Source organism: Rhinopithecus roxellana, chromosome 18 (genome assembly GCF_007565055.1).
Source record: "Rhinopithecus roxellana isolate Shanxi Qingling chromosome 18, ASM756505v1, whole genome shotgun sequence".
In the NCBI taxonomy this organism is placed as follows: Eukaryota; Metazoa; Chordata; class Mammalia; order Primates; family Cercopithecidae; genus Rhinopithecus; species Rhinopithecus roxellana.
In genome coordinates, this window is record NC_044566.1 from 76,981,710 (window position 1) to 77,006,823 (window position 25,114).

The following is a 25,114-nucleotide window of genomic DNA, read 5'->3' on the forward strand; positions in this document are numbered from 1 at the left end:
GTGGTTATTTGAGCAATTATTTAAAGATATTCTACTCATTAATGGTCTTATTTTCAAAAGCCTTTATAACCCAGTTTTCTTAAAAATCTACAGAAATCAGCTAACTGTAGCAGGTGTTAGATGAATCATTTTATACTTAAATGATACGTAAAGTGGGAAGAAATTACAATCTCCAAGCATTCGATTCTGGACTCTGAAAGATGCATTTTTCATACGACTTTACATTTCTGGACTACTTTTTAATTTTATATTCATTAAAACATTAAGCTAGCAATCCCTCCTTAGGTGCTGGGTGTTATGAAATAAAAACATTGCTTTTTTAGAATAGACTGTATTTTGTTCTGTGTTTTAAATTACTATACACAAATGGTAAAACTTTTCATAACAAAGGTTTAATTAGAATGGTTAATAACTATGATTTCCAAAGCGTCTGAGTCAGTTAGGGAGTTTTGTTCCATACAAAATGCTTTATTTAACCTTCATGCCTTCATTCAGATAATTATACAAATGCATACAGTTAAAGGTTTAAACTCTATTTCAGTTCACAGCTCAATTCATAGGAAAGTTGAATACAGAAAAGCAATGCACCAACAGAATATGTCTGAGACACCATTAAAAACAATAACACTTGTTCATTTAAATCTCTGAGAATAGACTGGAATAATCATCCTCTGAGAGAATCTCATTAGGAGGGTCTCCCTTTACATTATCATAGGGCAAAAAAAATCACCATTTTACAGTAAAAGGAAAAAAGCTCTGAGTATATTTACAATACATACACTATACATAAATACAAGAACAACACTTACATAATATTAATAAACTTATAACAGGGGTTGCCTAAACACTACAGAGTATATAAATGCAGAGGAAACTATTGGGAAATTAGGTCTTTAGATAAACTGGAGAAATAAATTCATTTGCAATTAAAATTCTGAACAGAAAACCAAATAAAGATTTAAGAACTCAACACATTTGCTTGCCAGCATCATTGGGGGGCTTTATCCTTTAATGTGTAGGACCTCCTCTGGGCACTCTTAACTCTCTGGGGTCAGAGACCCAAGAGTCTTTTGTAAAATTACATCCACTAAGCAAATCAGATGCAGCCCATCTATTCAATTTGCTGCTCTTCAAGCCTAGAATAACTCTTTTGTAAACTAAAGGATGTTTTTGTTATTTTTACACGGAAAGATCTTGTGATCCAATTACCACGTATAATGAGTTAAACGTCAAGGAAAAAAAAAAAGATGCCTGCTTGATTTGGCCAAAGATGATATTTTTCTTTTTTTTTCAAATATGACTGAGAGATTTATTCAAAAGAACATGACGTTAGAATTGACCCCCACACACCAAGAACAACGTCTAGACTACTACTAATTATAACTAAGTCATTTTAAGTGGCAGGTGGGTATCTTAAAGGTGGTCTGTTCTCATCATTTCACAACACAAAGTTCTGAGTACATTCTTCTATGGACAAACATGAATTTGCTGGTTTCTCTTTTTTTAAATGAGCATGTTATGATACACATAATTGCATTATGATGCAGGATGACATAATACATAAGACGATGTTTTCAAGCTGGTTTTATAAGTACTTATCTCACATCCACAGAGAGTTGGTTTGCCATGTGATGCAATGTGTCCCACAAAGACATGAACAAAACAATACAGTCACTATCCCACAGGGGGACAGTGATTTTTCAAAATGAAGTTTTAAACACAACAAATCGTGGACAGACACGTTGATAGGAAAGAGCCTTGAATATAGGCACCAGTGCCCCAGTTCAACAATATCCATCCAATGTAATAAAGTTTGAGGAAAAAAATATGCACTATAGTCTGGATGTAATTACAAAATTCTGCCATGGGAAAACTAGAACACAAGTAGGGCAAAAGCATTTTCTATGATGATGATGATTTTTTTTTTTTTTTTTTTTGCCATATCTTTGGAGCATGAAATTAGCAGAAAGGGAAGATGTTGGCATGTCCCTAGAATATCTTACTTTTTGATTGCTTGGACACTTTTATCACTAGATTTGGATCCAAATTCTATCCTCCTATTGACCCTTACTTCTCAACAAAAATGAATCTCTGTGAAAGTCTTGGTGAACCTGCTTTGGAAGAAGATGCAATAATTCATACAACGAGTCCATTCATTGGTTCTTGCCTTGCACAAAGGGTGGACTCTTGTCTTAAACACTTCAAATTTCTAGAGATGAAATCCAGAAAGAAAAAGTACTGAGGCAACTGTTTCCACTATTCATCTCTTTTCAATTCACTTCAAGTTGTGGTTTTTGTTGTGGAGAAATTATTGCTTGTGAAACCCAATTAACTGAGAAGAGCCCCAGTCTGCAGCAGGTTGTGCACATGGAACACTTGCTCTGAGCATGGAAGAGAATTTGTTTATACAACTTTTATCTCTTTCCCCAGCCAAGTAACAGGGAGAAAGATCGTAATTCAGGAGATTCATTTTCAGAACAGAAACACTATGAGAAATGACATTCTCTTAATGTTTTCTAAGTCCATTAGTACTTCCATGAATCAATACTGTCAGAGACCTTGTTCTACACAGAAAAGCGCGAGGAATTTCATTTCTCTGATGTTGGACAGCTTCTTACATAAAAATCAATTAAACTAACAACAATAGTATAAACAAATTATTTATAAGACTATCTAAAACATTCTAACGCAGAGCTGTTAAGTGAGAACTCTGAAAAAGAATTATTCATTATCTCTCCTTTATCATAATCTGAATGTTTGATTGCCACCCCATTACCAACTGCAAGAATGGGCTCTGATATTAATAACTAGTTGCATGGGGGTGAAAATTTCAAATGCACCTGAAGCAGATTCTAGAATGTCTATATTGGTGGAAAGGCATACAAAGAGTTGAGGAACTGAGAAAGTGTACTCAGGCTAAAATGCAACTAAGTATTTGAATGATTTTGGAGCTCCAGGCCAGACATTTATGAGAAAAATGACAAGTTCAGGGAGACAACTGGTTGCTATTGTTTGTTTATAATGATCCTTCATGTATGACTTTCCAGGAGAGGCCTGATTTCAAATATGCAGTACCATTGTTAAGTCATGTGTTGTATCATGTCCCGATATTCCACTTGAAAAATATGATGACTACTCATGCATGTTGTCCATAATAAAATTACTGAGAGTCAGGAATCTGGGAAGGTGGTTTTGGGAAACCCACGTGCAGTGTGGTGGAGTGGAAAAGACACAGGCAGACCTCCAGGTCACAGAGAGGCGGTTTCACTTTCCTACTCTGCCGTTTTTTTCCATCCACAAACAACTCAGCCACACCTCCCACGCCTTCGTTTCCCATCCATGAAGTGTAGAAATGTTGTACCGGTTGGAGATAACGTATCTAAAAATTGCCTAGCCTATCGCTTGGCACATAGTGTTTAATAAAGAATAGCTATTATTTTCATGGTTTGCTGAATGTGTAACCTTTCACGGTACTTCAGTTTTTTTCAGACAACACATGGAAAGAAGCCCAGCCAGAAGACTTGACTTCAGTGAGATTAAGGAACCCAGCAGCTTTTCCTTTGACACTCAATTGGTTATTTTACCCCCTCATCCTGGTACATTTCCTTCTCCCTCTTCTTCTTTCTAACATTGGGAGGAGAAAACAGTGGATGTTTTTTGAGGCCTGTGGTCTGAGTTCATTGTGGAAGTCTAAAGCCTGAATGTTTAATCACAGTCCTACTTTTAAAATTGCCCTTACCCGATGTGTGACTCTCCATGAGTATAATTTTGCTGATAGCCTCAGTAGCTTGTTTGGGTGAATTTGTGCTCTGAGATGGCGGGGTTGGAGAATTTCCAGGGTTCATGGTCTATTCACGTAAGTCTCATTGCATATTTCTATCCATGACTCCACTTTTAGCAGTACAGTAATTACAGGAAAGAAACCTGTGAGCTTCTGAATGTATATCTGGTAATTTTTAGGACTAACTTCAAAATTGGTTAAAGGCTAGGTTTACTAAGTGTCAGTAGTACTTCAACAGAGTTTTTGGGGAGAAATGATTCTGCCAATATTCATTCCAAAATGATTCTTAGATGATAATAGGAAATATTAGGGGAAAGGGGAATGAAGAAATGTAAAGATGAATTTGTGTGTTTGGTATGATTGGATAAAATGAACAAGCAAACAAATATCCTTCAGTCTTTTGCTCTAAATAAATTGGTGTTTTTAACTGAGCAAAACTTTTTGAATCATACATACTGTTTCATAAGTTTGGGGCAAATGACAGTCAACTTTTCATCTGGAAATTGTAACTACCATATGCAATAGTGTTCATTGAAGATAAATTTAATGTTCAGATTTGTGTTCTTATATTCTGCAAGTTAGAAAGATCAAATTAAGAAATGTTAATGTAAACAAGATTAAGTATATTTGAAAGATATAAAAGCTTTTTTTGTGGGCATGTGAACAGATTTGATTTACTATGTGCATGTATTTACTCTCTCTGTGTGTGTGTATGTGTGTGTGCGTTCACATGTGCAGGAAAAAACCCAGTCTTATTAAGAGTTATTGCTGTGTAAAAGTATAGGAATATCTCATTGGTCATAATGTTTACTGACAGGCACTTTCAGCATTTAATTTATTTCTGAAAATGGGCATTAGCTTATTTCTATTGCAAGTATAGATTCATTTAACATGTGGCCATATCCACAGCACTTAATCTTGTCAACGTAGTTAATACCTAAAAGCAGTCTCCCTGGAATAAAACAAGAATAAACACCTGTATGGTTGTTTCATCAAGAACCACTCTGTTGAGGAGGGAGATAACTTAGAAAAGAGAACAATTGTAAGATGCTCCTCTTTAGTACAAGCAAAATCCTGTGCAGCTGTTTTGTCCTTTTCAGGAAAAGACATTACTAGTTTGGAATCAGTTGTCTGCAACTTAAAATGACTTCATTACATTTTAAACCATCCTGGCTAAACCATGACAAGTGGCCACTCTATTTTGAACAGAACACAAAGAACATGCTCTGACAAAGTTGGACAGAGTTCCCATGGCAATATTGCTCACTGTGTGTAAGATATACAAGGCATATCTGAACAAGATTTTTCTTTTTATTGTGATGAAAACTAGAAGCTCTTTTTCCCAACATACTTCATCAAACTATTTACAACCTCTGTAAAATTTGTGAGTTTGAAAATACTTTTTCCACTATCACATATGTTACGAATACAGTAAAATATCTTCACTCTATTTTTTAAAGATGCAGTATCCTTCTATTTCATTTTCTTATGAAAATCTGGATTTCTATTGCAATTGCTCAGTAATTAGCATATTTAAAGTATCAATGGACATGGGTTACTAAACAGACATTACTCTATAATGAAACTGTGAAAATATAGCAATTTTTATGTACATTTCTTAACTATAAAATGCAGGCAGAGTCATATATAGTATTGTAAGCCAGTTTCCTAATAAGGTAAGTAACTCACATTTCTAGACAGCATGGATTATTACAAATTCTTTTTAAAAAAGTTCTTTGTTGATATTTGTTAGCCCACTGGCTGCTGCATATACAGTTGTGTACACACATGTGCATGTGTTGGCGCTGTCTGTACAGGTTAAGTGGAAGGCAGTGTGGGGATGAGTAGAAATGTCATATGGAAGACATGACTTACTAAACCCCTTTCTAAACTAAAGCCAAAACAAACTGAAGAGACTTTTTTAATGGGATGCACTACCTCAGAAAAACTAAAGGAAGAGATTTGGTCAATGATGTTTTATACTAGAATACATTTACCTGCTAAGTTTACAGGCAACACTGAAGAGCAAAATCTGAGACTGGATTATGAACTATGAATATTAAGGCTTTCTGGGCCTATTATGATTCCTAAGAGTTACCTCACATTCAGTCCCTTATACGCAGACTGGAACATGGATGCTGGTATTCTTAACACTGCTTAATTTCTGTCAGTCCTCACTATAAATGTTAAGACACCATTAGAACAACATCATGGCTACATTTCTAAGCAGTCATAACAACATAACAAAGGCGTATTAATACATTTGAAGGCCTCACCTCACCAGATTTATTCAGTTGCAGCTTTGGTAAGTATAATAAATCAAGTACAGAATAAGGAATACTGCATCTTTATCCATATAAATGTTATCATTCTAATGAACTGATTTCAAAGTGCAGAATTATGTTTAAAACACAAATGGCAATTTAAAGTTAAAAAGAATTGTAAAAAATGAACGCAATCTTTGCATAAACTATTCCAAATTTGAACCATAATGAAAATGGCCTTTTTAATCACCTGGAACTGGCATTTGTAAACACTGTAGCATTTTGTAAGTTCTTCCCCTGACAATCATCTTCCTTTTGCCCACTTAAGCTTTCAAGTGAATGAAAAGTGCTCATTTTTTTTTTTAAAAAGTGTGATTTATGTTGCTGTTACTCAACTGCTTTTGAAAACAAATGTCCTATAGTGTTTTGGAGAAATGATGCCAGGCAGAAGTATAATCTTTATGGTAAAGTCATTAGAAATCTCAGTCTAACTGCCTTAATAGAACTTAAGACAAGTTATCAAGCAGGCTTCTCAGAGTCCACACGCAATTGACAGAATGAGGGCAGAGGTGGATGCAGAAGCATGAATCTTTCTCCAAACAACTTAAGATCAGAGCAGGAAAAGGGATTCTTAAAACCTCAAAGGCTGAACGTCATAACTTTTCAAATAATGTAACTCCCTTGAAATCAATCCCTATCCTACAAACAGAAAATCAGGTCTACTGCAGCTGCTTAAGCTGTTAACGGCTCTATGTGTATAAGTTCCCAACCGTGCACATATCCCCAGCTGCAAACTGAACAGCTTCAAATTTAAAATCAAAGAATGCTTCTAGTTATGGAACAACTGATAAGTCCTTTAGGATTCTACTGCTTTTCTGTTGCTCATGATGCACTGTGCTTTTTGAAAGAGGCTAGAAATGGACATGAGATGAAATGGAGGCTTTTCCATGACTGAAGACATTCCATTTCTTTCTGTCCCAAACCACTTTTTCCTTTCCACGGGGAAATACCTTTAGAGAATTTGCCATGTCTCAAGACAAGCCCCAAAGAAGTTTCAGTTCCTGAGGCTAGACCAGGGACTCATTCACTTAATTGTGCTTAGATCCCTTCTTAGAAGTACTGATATGTCAAAAGGTGAAAATGATGGAATGCTGACAGTTTTTATCAGTTAACTTACCATCTCAGTCTGGTTTCCACTTTCAGAGGATAAGGAAAAATGTTCCCTTCCCCAAATCCATCCTATGTTATTAGAAAAGTGCAACTCATTTAGTTCTGTGCTAAATTTAAACCAAGCTGTCACTCAGGAAGCTTCCCCTGCCTGTCAGTTTTATGAATTCTAACAAAGCCAAGTCTACCTGTAATAGTCTCAAGACATCTTTCAGCAGAGAAAAGAACTGGCTCTTTTTATGAGAGCAAGCAGGACCAAATGCAAATCTACACTTCACTTGAGGGATGCACCGACTACTTGCCAACTAGGTGCTGGTACTAGTGCCAGGGGATTCATGGCTGTGTTTGTCCCTCTCTGTGTTCTCTGTCACTGACTAGTAACCAACGCTGGCATGCATCAAGAGACCTTTTTCTATTCTGAGTGGTCACAGGCAATGTGAAGTAGGAGTTGCATATAGTACAAAAAACACTATCCAGGTGGTAAAAAACCCACTGGTTGATGAGTAGTAGATCGTGTAGCTCAAGATGCTATTTATCACTAGAACTGCAGCCCTTGTTGGAGGGAAATTGCCTGATGAATTTTTGAGACCTGGCAGACAATATAGAGCACATATTTGTGAAGCCATAATTTGACCTGAAAATCATTACACTGTTGCTTAATGTTTTAAAAAATTCCTTTGAATACCACCCAACACAAATTGTCCTTGTTTCAATGTTCATAGTTCTCGCTTCATCAGAATAAGATTATCTGAATTAGAAGATGATCCTAAAAAGGATAATTCTGTAACCGGAAATTATTTCAGAATGTCCAGACATTTAAAAATGAGCTAGTAATATTGTGAGGTTAATATGTGCAATTCCCAAAATCAAGTGTTTGTAATTAAAATATATTGCAAAGGTCTTTGTTGGAGACCTTTTATATCTAAGCTATAAAAAATTCTAGCAACAACAACAATAACAACAACAAAAATCTCACCAAGCCCCTCAGCCACAGAAAGCTGGAAAAAAGCCCAGCTTGTAGTGGGGACACAATATGGTCATTTTTCTGAAAGAATGCTTGTTGGTGATGTATTGCTTGTTTACTGTATATTTTGCTAGTTGCAAAAAGGTTCATAATTTTAGGGGCTGATGGAACTAACACCTTCCTCTCATCCTCTGCACAGGATGAGTGGGTTCAATATCCCTGCAGATGCCAATGCAGGACACCTGGGTCCTGATACAGTTTAGAAAATGAAATCTGTATAGAAGAACCTATTGGAGAGTCACTTATCCTTGGCTCTCCAAGACAGGAAACTAGCACCATGTCGAGCTTTCTATGGGAAGCATTCTCTGTCCACTGATTCAGTTCCAAGGAGAACTGATCCATTAACTGAAGAGTTAATTCCCGGCTATGCCTCCCTTGCCTTTCTAGTCACCAAATAACTGTTTTCAAACAAGAAAAGGGGAGCATAATCTTTAATTGTGGTACTCAACCAAGCTGGACAACAAACAGCAGAAAGATTACCTCAGTGCTGTAAATGGAACCAAGACATCTAAAATGCTGGGGTGTTTTTTACAATCCCTTTAGTAAGTATGAAAATTGGTAACGTGAGTCCTCAGTGAAGTTATTGTAGGAAAGTCCTTTTATTCATTATTGCTTTTCTCCTCAAGAGGCGCATTATTTCCATCTCTGCTTTGTCTGATTTTTCATGTTCACTGACTTTGCCTGGGCAGCCCCACCTCTTACCTTGGTGCCAGTGTGTCTAAGAAAGTTTTTTTCCCCCTGGTTCCTTGTAATCAAATACTAGGGGCAGGAAGGATGATGCCTAGGTGACAGAACACTGCAATTTGAAGTGGGGCAGTAGTTTTTTAGACAGGCTCTTCCTATTCAACTACAGAACACCTCTGTGCCAGTCCATGCCAGGGCAGAGACTAGGACGAGACTTCAACTGCCCCTCTGCTCGAACAGATGAACAAAACAGAATCAAAACAGAACAAAAACAATCAACGACAAACAAATGAAAGATTCAATGTTGGTTTTCTTCAGGGCATGGCAGAATGACAAGTTGCGAGTGATATCTAGTGGCCGCCATCGCGATTGCAAAGGGCTGCCTGAGTGCCCTTTCTTTGCAGGTAATGGGACCTCTCCATCTGCTTCTTCGTTTCTACTTTCATGCTGCTTGCTGGTAACAGATTGGATGTGTGTTCTAGCTTACTCAGATCGTAACTAAAATTTCTGTAAAACGGGGTTAAGGGGTGGGATGATGGGAGATTCATCCAAATTTAAAAGGTCTTGCTCTAGCCATCAATTTGTGGTAGGTGACCTTTAAGGTATCAATAACAAAATGTCTGACAGCTCAGAAAATGTATAAGCTACAAACATCTTTAAATGGCAGAGGACACAGCACGGAAAACAATGCCTGTCTCTTCAACATTTATGTCACTGAGCTCCCAGGCCCGCGTCAAGACGGTTCTCGTGTAGTCAGGATGGGGGTTACCTTCAGACCAAAAGAAGTGTGCCTTCTTTTTCCTCCTCTGGTTTCAGACATCGTGGGATGGTGATGCCCTTTTGTGTTAACACTGTGAAGGGGATTCAGCCCTGCTGAATTGGGTGCCGCTAAGAGATCCAGCTCTTACGCTCAGCTGGACAGGTAGCATTCCTCACACCAGCATATGCCTCCGGCGGTGCAGGGCCAAATGATCTGACCGGGAAAAGCTGCGATCACAGTCCGCGCACTTGAATGGCTTCACTCCCGTGTGTTTGCGGTAATGCCTTGTCAGTTCATCCGAACGAGCGAACTTCCAGGTGCAGCCCTCCCAGGTACACTTGTAGGGTTTCTCTCCTGCAAGAAACAAAGGAACACAAGCTTTGGTGCCCCATCCATCCCTTTACCGTAACAACCAGGCCGGTACTCTATTTTGGGAAACTTGTGTTCTCAATGAAGTTTTCAGGTGGTAAATCTTTGTCGGAAACCTTACCATCCCACTGGCGGTCTGGGTCAGACAGGTGAGGGTGTCAATCTCGTCTTGCCTGCTGTGACACCTGGCAAGCTAGTTAACACTGGTGTCCTCCTTTATGACTTTGCCATCAACATATCAAAAGGCATGGATTAACTGCCACTGGATATATCACCACTAGTAGACTAAAAAGAAATCATTAAAGCTTTACCCAGTTTGATTTGATTTTAAGGCTGAAAGTCACAAAGAATTCTTATGGTCAATCAGTTATGCTTTGTTTCAACACCCCCCCCACCACCCTTCCCTTCAACAACTGTACATCACTCAGATGGCTTAAGGCTATTTTAAAACACAATGTCCAAGAATATACATAAAATTTTACTGAACAATAATGTACTCTACTACCCCCAGATATCAGGTATTAAGTACATATTGTTCATAGACACCTACTTTTTGCTTGTTCTTTGGGGGAAAATCCTGGACGCCTTAATAGAGTAAAGTTTAAATACATTTTTCAGGACTTAAGAATCAGGGTAAGCCCTGAGAAATCATCACGTTGGTCCTAGAGCTAAAATTCACAGAGAAAAGCTGTCTGAAGAAGTATGTAATTTGACCGGGTACCTCAGTCAACTTGTAAGGACAGTAAAATATGCCAAGGCTGTGCTGGGAAAAGATACACTAGCCATTGTCCAAATGAGCTCCCAGTGGGAGTGGGACAATAGTTGACCCAGGTGTACTGTTTTCCTGGCTCTCATTCAGAATGGGAGGCCTGTCCCCATGCGACCCCACAAAAACTGATCTCTTCTGCCCCTTACACCCAACTGTCTACAATGTGCTTCTTGGCCATACATGGCCTCTGGTGAAGAGTCTAAGATAGGGAAGGGAGCTATCTGCTGTTCCCCATGCATGAAGCTACAAAGTGAGTATTGTTGACACCACTTTACAGATGAGAAAACTGAGGCTTAAGGTAGTAACATTACTCAAAGTCAGTAAAAAGATTGCATGGCTCTCAATCCAGCGCTTTTCACTATTTTACAGTGGAATGGATAATTCTTACCCCATCTAAATGTTGTCACATCCTCAGATAGAGTTAGTGTCACTTTCTTAGGTACTCCCAAATTATTCACTTCCTATTTCTATGACATCACCTATCACAATATACCATAAAGATTTCATTTAGATGTCCTTCTCTACCAGTTTCCGAATACTTGAAGATCTGGGACTACTCTGCCTCTACTATTTCAGTATCGCTGGAGCCTAGAATAGCTGCCAAGCAAGTACTTGAATGTGTTAATAAAACTGCAACACACACACACACACACACAAATACACACACATAGGAACATATACAGGAAACTATAGGACCTTGTAAATGAGATGTGCAGGTAATGCCTACGTGGGAAAACTAGACCAAGCTGGACCCAACATTTTTCATTCAACTGTTAAATCAATGCTGTCTATGTGGATTCTTACAGGATCAAGCAGCCCTTTCAGAAGACAGTGAATAGTTCAGGCCTGTTAAATCTAGAAATACTGATGCACTAATTGTGGCCCCAGGTTGCTCTAGGTTTTTCTGAAAGGGCTCCTTTTAAGAAAAAGCCTACTGCCTGGATTGACACCAAACCTCAACTTCTGATTCACTGTGGTTGTCCCATGGAGACAAAACTGTATTTGCATATGTGTACTGACCAAAGTTTGACAGAAATTAAACAAAAATCAGCAAAACTCCTAACTTAAAAAGATTGAGGTCTACTATGTAGTATATATTATTACCTACATGCCTTTATGTGTTACATGTCATGTCTACATGTTTTTGAAATTTATACTATGAGCATGGATTCTAATAAGCTGAGCTTGATATAATTCATCTTTTCAAAAATACATCCATCTTTGGTACACTGAGCTGAGCTAGTTCGATGTTGGTCACTGACAGCCATTTCTTAGCTATTTCCTGTGTTGCTATGGAACCAGCTAGAGAGAGTGGAAGGCCTAAAAAGAAAACAATAAAATTTCATCTTCACTGGAGATGAGCATTGCTCAGTTGTGTAGTAGGAGGATGTGTTTCTCTCTGGGTCAGGAAGTGGCACATGGGATTAGATAAACTGGCTGGGTGTAGTTGCTTACAGCAGTAATCCCAGCACTTTGGGAGGCCGAGGTGGGAGAATCACTTCAGGCCAGGAGTTCAAGATCAGCCTGGGCAACAAAGTGACATCCTGTCTCTCCAGAAATTTATTATTATTTTTAATAAGTCAGGTTCAGTGGCATGTACCTGTAGTTCTAGCCACTGGGGAGGCTGAGGCAGAAGAATTGCTTGAGTCCAGGCCACAGTGAGCTATGACTGTGTTACTGCCCTCCAGTCTGGGTGGCAGAGTACAACCCCGAAAGAAAGAAAGAGAGAAAAGAGAGAAATGAGAAAGGAAAGGGGAAGGGGAAGGAGGAGGGGAGGGGGAAAGCAAAGAAAAGATAAGCTGCTGGATCCTGCCCTGGACATTCCAGATAGTGGAGGAAGGGGCTCTGTAACAGGGGTGCACCTGGGGAGGAGAGGTAGACAAGAACTTCCAGGCTCATCTTAACAAGGATGTGAGAGGCTGGTACCAAGGTAGAGACGATTTATACCTCAGGTACTGTCTAGCTTTTTTTGTACTTCCAATTTAGTCACTTAAAATTCTCTAATTTTTTCCTTAAAATGATACCGGTCATACTTTTATTTTCATGTTGGCTATTTAATAATGGTAGTTATTTCCTTTCCGTTTGAAAATCTAGAGCAGGGGTTAGTAAGCTGTGGTCCGCACTTTTACAATTTTAAAGGTTGAAAAAACAATTGGAATATTTTATGCATAAAAATTATATACAATTTAAATTTTAGTGTCCATAAATAAGTTTTTATCGGAGCACAGCCACATTAATTTATTTACACAACATTCTGGCTGTTTTCTAGAGATGGAAGAGTTGAGTAGTTGCAACATATAATGTACGGCCTTCAATGCCTAAGACCTTTACTATCCAGTCCTCTACGGAAAGGGTTTGCCAACCCCTGATTATAAGAGATGGCCATCTCTGCTTTTGGTAAGCTTCATGAATACGTTAGCTTGTTGAACTGGGGTTATATATTACACATTGGGAGTTTGAAATGGGTGGGTGAGGGAATGTTTTAGTTACAGTTCAATCACTTAATCTCAAATTAGGATCCCTGATTCAAACTCTAACAGTCCTCTCAGTAATAAACACACATGATATTTCAAAAACTTCAAATTGATTGCTGGGCAACAGGAAATGAGTGACCCTCTTAAAAGACTCACCCACTGAGGACAGTGGCTCAGGCCTATAATCCCAGCTACTTGGGAAGCTGAGGCAGGAAGATCCCACTTGAGGCCAAGAGTTCGAGACCATCCTGGGCAATACAGTGAGACCCCCGTCCCTGCAATCTCTAAAAAAAATAAAAATAAAAAAACGTAGCCAGGTGCAGTGGCTAACACCTGCAGCCCCAGCGATTCGGGAAGCTGAGGTGAAAGACTGCTTGAGACCAAGACTTCCAGTCTACAGATGAGCTATGATCATGCAACTGCACTCCAGCCTGTGTGACCGAGCAAGACCCCGCCTCCAAATTATAAAAATAAATAATTTTAAAAAATGAAAATTAAAAAACAAATTGAAAAAGGCTCACTCAACTCAATCAGACCTAAAAATACCCTCAGAATCTTCTGCTCATAAATAAAGTACAATAACCTCACCTATGAGGGTGAAGGTCACATGGTCTGAAGTTCAGGAGTGCCTCTCTATACTTCACCTGGTAACCAAAAGTAAGGTTTCTACATAATGATGGTGCCCCGCCTCATCTCCAGCTCCTTTAAATACAGTTGTGTTAAAACAGCGACTGCAAACACGAATGAGTTACCCTCCTATTGAGTCTGGGAAGTGGAGTTACAACATGAGAAGGGTCAGAAAGTAGAAGCTGAGATGTTTGGAATTGTTTCTAAGGTGGCTATTTTAAAGGCAGAAGCAGCAGGGAAAATAGCACCTGGTAGAGCAAGGGTTTGTCTGAGCCCACAAATGTAGAGTGGGGAAACCGTGCAAGTGAAGTGTGATCAAGTGTACTAAACAATCATGAAAAGCAACAGAAGAGGCCTCAGAAATACAGGAGGCAGATACTTCCCTACCCCATGAATAAAATCAATAAAAATGATATATAAATTATACGCTAGGCCAGATGCAGTGTTTCATGGCAGTAATCCCAGCACTTAGGGAGGCTGAGGTGAGAGGATCGATTGCTTGAGGCCAGGAGTTCAAGACCAGTCTGGGCAATATAGCAAAACCTTATCTCTATCAAATAAATAAATCAGCAGGGTGTGGTGGCACGCATCTCTAGTCCCAACTACTTGGGAGGCTGAGGCACGAGAATCCCTTGAACCCAGGAGGCGGAGATTGCAGTGAGCTGAAATTGTGCTACTGCACTCCTGCCTGGGTGACAGAGCAAGATTCTGTCTCAAAATAAATAAATAAATAAATAAATAATATAAATTAAAAAGAAAAAATAATAAAAAAATAAAAATTTATAAGCTACTTGGGGCTAAGTAACTAATGGAGACATATAATAAGGAATGCAAACCTTCCCTATGCGGGGAGGGGGAAGAAAGTATACCAGAAAATAGCAAATTTAATTATCTAAGTGATAAAATTATCCTTATAAAGACATGTACTTTTATGATCCCCCCACAAATCTTATGCATAATATTCTTTGCTCCCATTGCCCCATTAATGAAACTGGAATTTAAGCATTCTCTCACCATGCTTGAAAAAAAAAGAAAACAAGATCTTCAACTCTCTCCTCAAAATTAGAGGCTGATATATGGGGGTAGGGGAAGAGAAGATGGCTACTGTGCCCAGCCAGAGAGCTCAAGAGAGACCTATGTTTTCATTATACGCACCTAGTGCCTAGTATTTCATTAAAAAAAAAAAAAAACAAAAAACAGGAAAGAAAGTCTGTAAGTGCTCTCCTTAGACCAAATTTTAGAAACGGATACCAAAAATTTGAGTAGCTACTGCATTCTGTTTTAACTGGCACACTGTACCTTATGCTTGTGCTTTGAAGCAATTTAAAGCGCACAATCTTATAAACACATTAAGAAAGCAGAAACTAACTTCATGATGAGAGTAAAAAACTAATTAGAATGATAATTAAGTTTGTAAGATATCCAGTAGTATGTGTAAATGAGCCCTGAAAGGCTATAATAAAGAGCAGAATTGTCCTTTTTGTCTTCTTTCCTTTAAAAACTTGCTAGAAAATAGAAAGCTAAATTTAATTTTTAAAAAGTCAGCAGCAGGGACAGAATGGTGATTTTTCCATGAAAATGTTCCTATGGAAAGAGTTGGCTGGGACAATAAAAGGAGTCAGACCCCTACCAGGGCCTGGGCTGCTGCCGGACTCGGGCGACTCTGCGTCAGGTTGAACAATGGTGATCAGAAACTTGATTTCTATTAATTTCTTTAGAAATAATGCATTTCCCTTAAATTCATTTAAATTAGAATTCCTCAAATTACGTGAATTCTGCAACACACATAAGAGGAATGTGCTAATGTGTTACTCAAAACTGTTTTCTCTGGAAATAAGCTAAAAATAAAAATAGCCTACCTACCTTCTTTGCTCCTTTTGTCTAACTCACAAGTACACAGTTAATCGCTTTTGACAAGAGTCTTTAAAAATGTGTTTAATATTTTTCTGAATAATCTAAAGTTTTGACTTCACTTTGATTTGATCATCTTTGATTTTGGTTTCTTGTATTAAATCTATGAAATAGCAAACTTACAGAAAAAGGTTTTGTGCATTTCTTTGCCAATAAATCTTAATAATTTTTTCTTAAGTTGAGACATTACATTTTTGATGTAAAGAGAAAAATCAAAGGACACTAGTTGGGTAGCAGGTGTCTAGCTGGGTGATCCCATGCCAGTGCTTGGTGTATAGTTTATTGACTTCTAGGTCTTCAATTCTGAAGGGATGGTCTCTATGTCCCATGATAAATCCGTAGGCCGTTTCCAGCTTTTGTATTTTTTAAAAAAGAATATGACCATTTTCAGCACAATCTGTGCTTCTCCAGTTCTGTGAAAAACCTGGACTAAACTGGAAAAATTTCTGAAAAAGAAACAAGTTAACCAACACTAATAAGAAGAGCATCTATTTTTTAAAGTGAAATAGTCCTCTAAATGTTAAAAAAACACAACATACCAAAAAAAAAAAAAAAAAAAAAGGGTGAGGGAGGTGTGGTTGTTATTGTTCATCCTAAAAACTCTTTAACTCCAGTGCGGAGTTCATGTTAAATACAACTACATATGCATATGCAGCATATAAAAATGTAGGTGTTATATAAATAGAATAAGGGTTCTGGGAAAATAAAAACTCACATCAGGTTTTTTTTTTTTCCTTGAAATAACTAACTGATTTATTATGAAAATGACTGTCTCTTTCAATTTTGGTTAAAGAAAAGGATTAAGAGTCACTAAGTGCATTTCCATGACATTTACCCAGCAGAAGGCAGAATAAAGTCTAAAGAAAACACCAGGTATTGAATGAATTCCCAAAACCCACCAAACAAAAATAACTTTTTCAGGTACCTCCCATTTCGCCATCTGAAATGCTGAAAGGTAAATGCGTACTGAGACAAAAGACAGGTGCCCTTTCATATTAAAATGACATGTGAGCAACGCACATAAGAGGAATGTGCAGTTTGAAAAAGCCTGTGTTAAACAAAACACCCATGTTCTCATCAGCCTCTCTATTATTTTCTCAAGCAACTGAAAAGGAACACCTTTTGCAACAGGAAGCACAGGCGTTTTCTTAGGTTCAGAAGTGCATTTCTGAAACGTGTCCCTGTTTAACTTTTATAAAGTTACGGGGCCCCAGACACTGACAAATGAGCTTCATTACATTCAAGGCTCAACGTATTTGCTGTGACAATCTGTTTCACTTGAGGAATGGTATTTGCATATGAGGAAAAAAACCAGAATCAAGATTCTTATCTTGTCTTCTGGTTTCTGTTACATTAGTTCATGAAAGTTCACAGAATTTAGATCTGGAAGGAAATTAGGTACTTTCAAGACGAGGAAACTGAAACCTAGAGGCCAGGAAAGAGCTGAGATTACAAGGCTCCTGACTTGTCTACAGATAGACCAGGTGGCTACACCTCTTCATAGGTTAAGGCAGCATAAAATAACCACAGTTTTTGAAATCTGAAAGAGCACACAGCCATATGCAGGCTTAGTCACCTATATGAAATCGATCCAAGGCCAAAAAATTAAGCTTTCTGAAAGCTTCCCAGTTTCCTCATCTGTAAAATAGGAATACTATTTACTCCTACAGCACTGTTCTGAAACTCAAAAATACACACACTACATACCTGGCAAATAATACCCACTCAATAAAGGATATTTTATATTTACAAAATTCAAGGTATTTGTTTTTATAAAGAAATATAATTAATATAAAGTTAAAAATAGATCCTGTTTGCTGTTTTTTGAGCAATTAATTATGGTTTTGGGGTATGCAGATGCCAATCCTTATGCTGATTTTCTTAACATTTTAAACTATAAAGCTACTTTATAGGCCAAGCAGACCAATCTATTATATAATATCCATTTGGTCCTGTCAATTCAATCAAATAAATAATCAATATGCCAGTCTCCATTCTACTGAATTGCCTGGACTGAATTAATAGACTATCTTTTTCATTAGGTATTATGAAGAACAAGTGGGTTCCTTCTTTCCTCCTCTAAGTAATACTGCATATTCTCTAATAAGTTTCGTTGATAAAAATTATATTTGCTAAAGCATATAGTACTTTCCATGTACCATATTTTGCTCTAAGAGCTTTATGGATGTTACCTCATTTAATTTGGACAACTTCTTGATGAAGTCGTTGCAATAACTAACCCCACTTCAACCAGTGTCATCACCCAGTTAGCATGTGTCTCAATTGCCACTCACCCTGCCTCTCAGCATTTTAAATTAGTGCTGTCATAAACCAGGATATCTGGTCAGAAGTGGGCATGGAGACTGCAAATGTGAGCTGCTACTCACAGGACAGGCAATGGTATTAACAAAAACAGGCTAGCCCTTCTCACTCAGAAATCCAATATAAATGAACTAAAATATCCCACAATAAAAGTGAACTTCAGTGTAAGTAAAAAGTTCAAGGTCAAAAGACAATATTTTATTTGGCTGTTCTGAGTTTCCATTTCTATGTAGTGACCTTTCTTTTCCTATGTGACTGGTTACTTTTTCCTCTGTTTCTTTTGCAGAGACCTCTTCCTTTACCTGTCACATAAATGTTTCCCAAGATTTTGACTTAACTTCTAACCTGGCAGATGTTCCTCTTGGCTCATATGGCTTCCAATACAACCTATAAGGGAAAGGCTCCTAAGCAGCTATACCTCAGTCTCTCTCCTAAGTGCCAGAGAGGGAGACAGGACATTTCCAATTGGCGGTCTGAAAGCATCTTCAACATGACCAAACTTCCTCAGCATTTACCACCTAAACATGTTCCTCTTCCGGTTTTGCTATCTGGAAAAATGATAACTCCATCTACTCAGGTACCAAATCATCCATGTCTCCAGTTGGAGAGATTTCTTGGACTCTTCCCTCTGTGTGATTCCCTGCCTGCCCTGCTCTAATAATTACATCTGCCAGTTCTGCCTTCCAAAATCTATCCAGCAGTCCTCCCAGTTTATCCCCACAGTGGTGGTCTACCTTGCTTTAGGTCCTTTCCACCTTTTACCAAGACCAGTTTCTAATGATTCTGTTTCTCCGTCCTGCCTCCTAAGCACACCAATTTATTGTCCATGCTGTAGAGAAAGAAAACTTTTTGAAAGATAATCTGATCATGCCACTTGTTGGCCCCATAGTACCCTGAGACACTCTCTTCCCACCACACTGTGATTGAAGGTTTTCCTCTCTGTCCCACTCAGCAGTGCCACACTGAGGATGGCTTTGAGCCTTCTCACCACTGTATCCCCAGGGACTAATACATTAGTGCTGTGTGCTAATAAAGACTTGTTGATCAAACGAGTGAAACTACTTTAATTTAAATACTTTGTTCTTTAAAAAATAGAACATAGGAGAGTCAACAAAAGAGTAATCTATTTTTGTGAGACAAAGAGAATATACTGTTTACATTCTATCTATTCTATAATGTTTTCTTGTCTAATGAATTAGAATACATACTTTTGAAAAGAAAAATATATTTGTGAGGTATCATTTAATACTAGTGCCACTTGCAGTTCTAGTCTGCAAACAAATATTTTGTTTTAAACCTCTAAAATTAGTAACGTGACTGAGCCTTGTATTTTGTTGCTCAAATGAGCATTATTTTAAATATATTTCTTACAATTCTATTATTCTTGGTTATGGAGATTTTTAATTGAATTATCACGAGCATTATGAATCAACATTTTATTTATTTATTTATTTATTTATTTATGAGATGGGAGTCTTGCTCTGTCATCTAGGCTGGAGCGCAGTGGAATGATCTCAGCTCACTACAGCCTCTGCTTCCCAGGTTGAAGCGAGTCTTTTGCCTCAGACTTCCGAGTAGCTGGTACCACAGAGGCATGCCACCAGGCCCAGATAATTTTTGTAATTTTAGTAGAGATGGGTTTTGCTATGTTGGCCAGGCTGTTCTAGAAGTCCTGACCTCAGGTGATCCTCCCACCTCAGCCTCCCAAAGTGCTGGGATTACAGGTGTAAGCCAATGTGCCCAACCCTATTTTTACATATTCTTTAATGATGAATCTATATTCTATCAAAATACAATTTCTTATTGTCTTTAATAATTCCATTAAAACCACAAATTTTATATTAGTAGCAGTTAATTTTACCATTAAGGATAAGATGACCAACACTCAAATCCAGTTATTCTTAGGCAGAACGAGAGAAAGTAGAAAGACTGAAGATACTATATTCCATACCTTTTATATAACCCAGCTTTGATGGATGTATGGATAAAATAAAGCCAGAAGAAAAGGAAGGAGAATGATGTCATGAAGACACTATAAAGATCCCATGGAGGCCAAGTGTGGTGGCTCACGCCTGTAATCCCAGCACTTTGGGAGGCCAAGGCAGGTGAATCACGAAGTCATGAGATCGAGACCATCCTGTCCAACATGGTGAAACCCCATCTCTACTAAAAATACAAAAATTAGCTGGGCGTGGTGGCAAGCAGCTGTAGTCCCAGCCACTTGGGAGGCTGAGGCAGGAGAATCGCTTGAACCCAGGAGGCGGAGGTTGCAGTGAGCCGAGATCATGCCACTGTACTCCTCCAGCTTGGCGACAGAGTGAGACTCCATCTCAGAAAAAAAAAAAAAAACCCAAAAAATCCCATGGAGTATTTAACTTTGTACCATCATTGATAATTTATGTGTTAACATAAACAGAATTACGAAACACAACTCATTTAGTAATTTATTTATTTAAATGAGGCACTAATGGATAGGTTTAGAAGTCTTTTCTAAACATAGGAAAAAAGATCAACTTATTTTTTAAATAAAAATAAGGTAAAACTTTTAAAACAAAATTTGATCAACTATGTACAGAATGGTTGCCTACATTCCAATCACTGTAAATCTTAAGCATGTGTCTCTGAACAGTAACTCTCCATGATAGGTTAAAATGACTCCCTTCCCCATTAACGAAAATAAGGGCTACACTTGCAAAACATTTTGTTACCAATCCAAATTTTTTGTTTTCCTTGTTGGAGGTGGCACTGAAACATGCTTGCCTGCATAGGCAGGTGATGCTTGCTGCATCCCCCCAGTCAGGACGAATGACCCCTTCAGTGCTGCTGTAGCAACTGGCATAGAGCTCACTCGGGCTTTCCTATTACGTATTATTTTACATGCTGGATATGTGTGAATGAGGCCGTCTCTCCCACCAGATTTAGGACTCCTTGCTGTCTTCATTTGTCCGTGACACCCATTACATTCAAAGAGCTGTGTGCCAAACAAGCACTCAAGAGCAGTCTATTTAATTTTATTTAATGATTAATGCTTTTGGCCCACATCTTCTCACTAGCTTCTAACAAAATTTTAGTAGATTACGGAGAGAGACCAGTCTATGTTAATTAAAGCCTTAAAAACAGATTACAGTCTCTTGCTCTCTCATTACTTTACCATCCCTGAAGGGTCGATGCTGAACGGGGAGGTACTGCTGGGTAGACATGCATAGGAGCATGGTTCCAGTGAAGAGAGAAGGCTTGTAGGTTATCAGCAAACTAGTCTGAGACCAGATGTAAGGACAAGCATAGGCTTGAGAGAAAACAGAGTTTCAATCCCAGCTCTACTGCTTTCCTAATACCTGCCCGTGTTCACGTGCCCTAATCTTGCTCCTTTCCAGAGAGACGTGTGATGAGAATATGTAAGGCACCAGAAGAGCTATGTTTGTGTTCAAAGGTAAAAAGGAAAACCTGAGAATAATTCACACAAGTAGTTTGTCTAAGTTCACCAGTCAGTTAGGGGCCAAAGACAGATTGAAACTTTTGTCTCTGGACTTCAAGTTTGGTGATATTTCTATTATATTTTCGTACATCTCAGCAGTTACCAATATAGCTCATATTCACGAGCTATTTGATCAGGACTTACAAACAACTTACAGGGAGAGGATTTTTCCTTGAAAAATGTCAGTGTGCTCTTAAAGGATTTATTATCTTGGCATCACTAAGCCCTATGCTTTATCTAACAAGGAACCTAGATGGGGGGCGGGGGGGGGGGGTCTGAAATGGAGCTTTATGTGGAATGAGTTATTTAATTAATGAATACAGATGTGAAGTCATGAACAGCAGCACTCACTCATCTGAAGTTAAGATCTAGCAACCACAAGCACCTGTGAACAAAAGGCCACCAGGATGCACAGCTGTCACAAAGCCCCTGATTTTCTTTGTAGGAGTATCCTCAAACCACTTCAGAATCTCATCCAGTAAATGAAGATGAAGATTCAAATTAGAAGCGAGAAATACAGGAATAGCAGCAAGAAATGATGAGACAAGTAAGAAAGTGAGAAAGGGCAGAATCTGCAATCATTTAGGATCACTGTGTGGAGGGGCGTGTGTACATATGTGTATGTGCATTCCAAATATGTAATCAAATATAATTAATGGGATAAATATGTTATAGTATTTGATATTAATTACAGAGGCTTCATTCATCAAGAGAAAAATTATGAAATAATGTGTGGTTTCATAAAGGTTGGGAAGAACATACTCTGGAAACCGTTAAATCATAATTGCTTAATATTTTTAAGTGTCTATATGAATAAACTTCCTTTATGTACAAAATTCAGATATGAATAATTCCTAAGAAATGTGACTACCTTAAGTTTATTAAGTTTTAAGGTCATAGGTATCTGGTTTTCATATGAATTAAAATGAGTATTCTACGGGATTACTTACAGGGCCTCGTAAATTTATTAGAGAACAGTATGTCAATCGGGGATAGAAAATATTTCCAGATTCATTTGAAACAGACTATTTTTACATATTGCAATTCCTTTGCAAAAAAATCTGATTTTATCTTTATTTTGCCTTTTTAAAACTTCATCATTAAATTGTACTATTCTGCAGAACACTGATAATGTCAGTGTCATTGTTCCATTTTAATGTCATGTCATATATACCGTGAGAGTTCTAGTTTCTTCTTTTCAGACCCTCTGGCTAGACTAGACCCAACATCTGGTTCTGGTGCACCATCTAGTGGCTGTAGGGATCACTGATGCTTGAATGTTACTTGCTTGTACTGCATTGTAGAAATTACTAGATCATTTATTTTTTAAAAAATAGTGAGAATTCTAAATAGCAAAACCAAATTCACAAAATTATTTTCTTCTAAAATTCAAATGCAAATCAGTTAATAAGCAATAGAATTCTTAATGTGAGGGAATCCACAGTGCATAATTGTTTTGTACAGCACATATTTAAATGACCATATTAATTTAAATGGCAGTGCATACTCATTTAAGTACTAATATTTATTTTTGAATATGAATATTTTTTAAAATACTCTGTAAACTGCTTCATGCACAGAGACCCACAATTGAAACAGTGGATATAATTAACCTGCTGACAATAATGTGTATGTGACGGCTGAGATATAGTTTTTCCTTTTTAACATGCCTTAAATGATTAAGCACAAGCAGGTCATTAAAAAATACCTGGTCACATCTTCATGTTATTATCTAAACTGTACATTCATGAAAATATACTTATTTTTAATTTAGAAAGGCACTCCTCAGCATTTCTTTTACTACTCTAAATTCTTTGCTAATATCTAGAAAATGTTCCTCTTTCAAATACCTACAAATATGTTTAAGTTACTAAGTTGTAAATAAAAAGATAACTGATTAGGTACTTATATGGTACAAAAAGATCAAGCATTAAAGGCAAAATTAACTTTCTCAAAGGAAGTTTCTCACTGATACTTACTCCCCTCCCATAGCGTGCATGGCTCTCGTAAGTCAACTGTTATAATCCCAAACTCCAAATTAATTGTGTTGGTCACACACAAGTAACTTACTCAATATGCCTGAAGCAAAGGTAAGGCTAAGAAGATATTTACTAAGAGCATGCAAACCAACCTGATTCCCTAGAGAACTAGTTATGATTTCATTTTGAACGCTGTTATAAAATCTTATACATAATTATAAATCAGAAGTCAGGATGGGCTCATTCTGAACTAGTTACAGAAAATCAACAGAATTTCACTTTCTTTCTTTTTTAAAATAATGTTATTTGACTGATAATAGTTCAAGGAAGCCATGCCTGCACATAGTAACTATCTCTCTGCTAAGTGGATGAATGGATTTGACATATCTTGGTTTTGGGCAGGTATTTCACTTGGACATTTAGATGTAACTGTGAGGCAGAGAAATGTGAGCTGGAAACAGGAGAGCTAGGTGAATTTTGGCTACTGTTTAAAGAACTAAGACCTATCTGAATGGAGGCCGCTCGGATCATGTCTTAGGTTTTTTCCTTGAACGCATCCCATTCAATACATCATCAATTACCTGGCACAGATGAAGAAGCTGAAACAGAGAGCAAAAATAATAAAAGCAAAGTGGGTGGGGAGAACTTTCAAGTCATTTCAATTTATTAGAATAATGGGCCCAAATCAAGAAAATGAATATAGAATAATTATTTCTTAGACTTGAAAAAGTATGTGCAGCCCTCAGAATAATGATTCTGTCCTGTATTTCCAGCCTGTGCCTCAACACTTTCAGTGATAGGGAACACACTACTTACAAGCAAAGCCATCATTAAGGGACGGCTCCAATCCCACATAAAACATTGCATGCTTAGGTTTAAAAGAAATCTATTATAGGTACAAGGGTTAGACAAGATATAGTTGTCAGCAGTTTTTGATTTAGATAACCTAGTAGAGAGAGTAAACTGCTAAAAAACTTAACACCATTTTTGCATATACAGGCATATCTTATTTTCTTGCACTTCACTTTATTGCATTTTGAAGATATTGTGTGTGTGTATGTGTGTGTTTGTGTGCTGTGTGTGTGTTTACAAATTAAAGTTTTGTGGCAATCCTAGTCGAGCAAGTCTACCGGTGCCATTTTCCCAACAGCATGTGCTCACTTTGCATCTTTGTGTCACACTTGGGTAACTGTCGCAATATTTCAAACTTTTAAATTATTAGTATATTTTTTATGGTGATCTATGATCAGTGACCTCTGATGTTTTTACTGGAATTGTTTTGGGATTCCATGGACTGTACCCAAGATGGCAAACTCAATGGATAATTGTTGTGTGTGCTGTGACTTCATTACTGACCAGCTGCTACCCTATCTCACTCCCTCTTTGAGCCCCCCTATTCCTTGGGACACAACAATATTGAAATCAGGCCAGTTAGTAACCCTACAATAACCTCTAAGTGCTCAAGTGAAAGGAAAAGTCATACATCTTTCACTTTAAATCAAAAGCTA

General features: G+C 37.7%; 1 protein-coding gene across 8 annotated transcripts in view; it reads right to left on the reverse strand.

Annotated features, from left to right (window-relative positions):
* Window positions 1–447: 447 nt before the first annotated feature.
* Window positions 448–25,114, reverse strand: part of KLF12 (Kruppel like factor 12) — a 462,251-nt gene continuing 437,584 nt past the window's right edge. For 4 of the 8 annotated variants that reach the window (XM_030922037.1, XM_030922038.1, XM_030922033.1 and 1 more), the window contains one exon: window positions 448–10,034. In XM_030922037.1, coding sequence (XP_030777897.1) covers window positions 9,853–10,034 — 182 coding nt within the window. In that variant the 3' untranslated portion in view covers window positions 448–9,852. The remainder of the gene's footprint in view (window positions 10,035–25,114) is intronic. The other 4 variants (XM_030922034.1, XM_010377653.2, XM_030922035.1 and 1 more) reach the window with 1 other exon arrangement.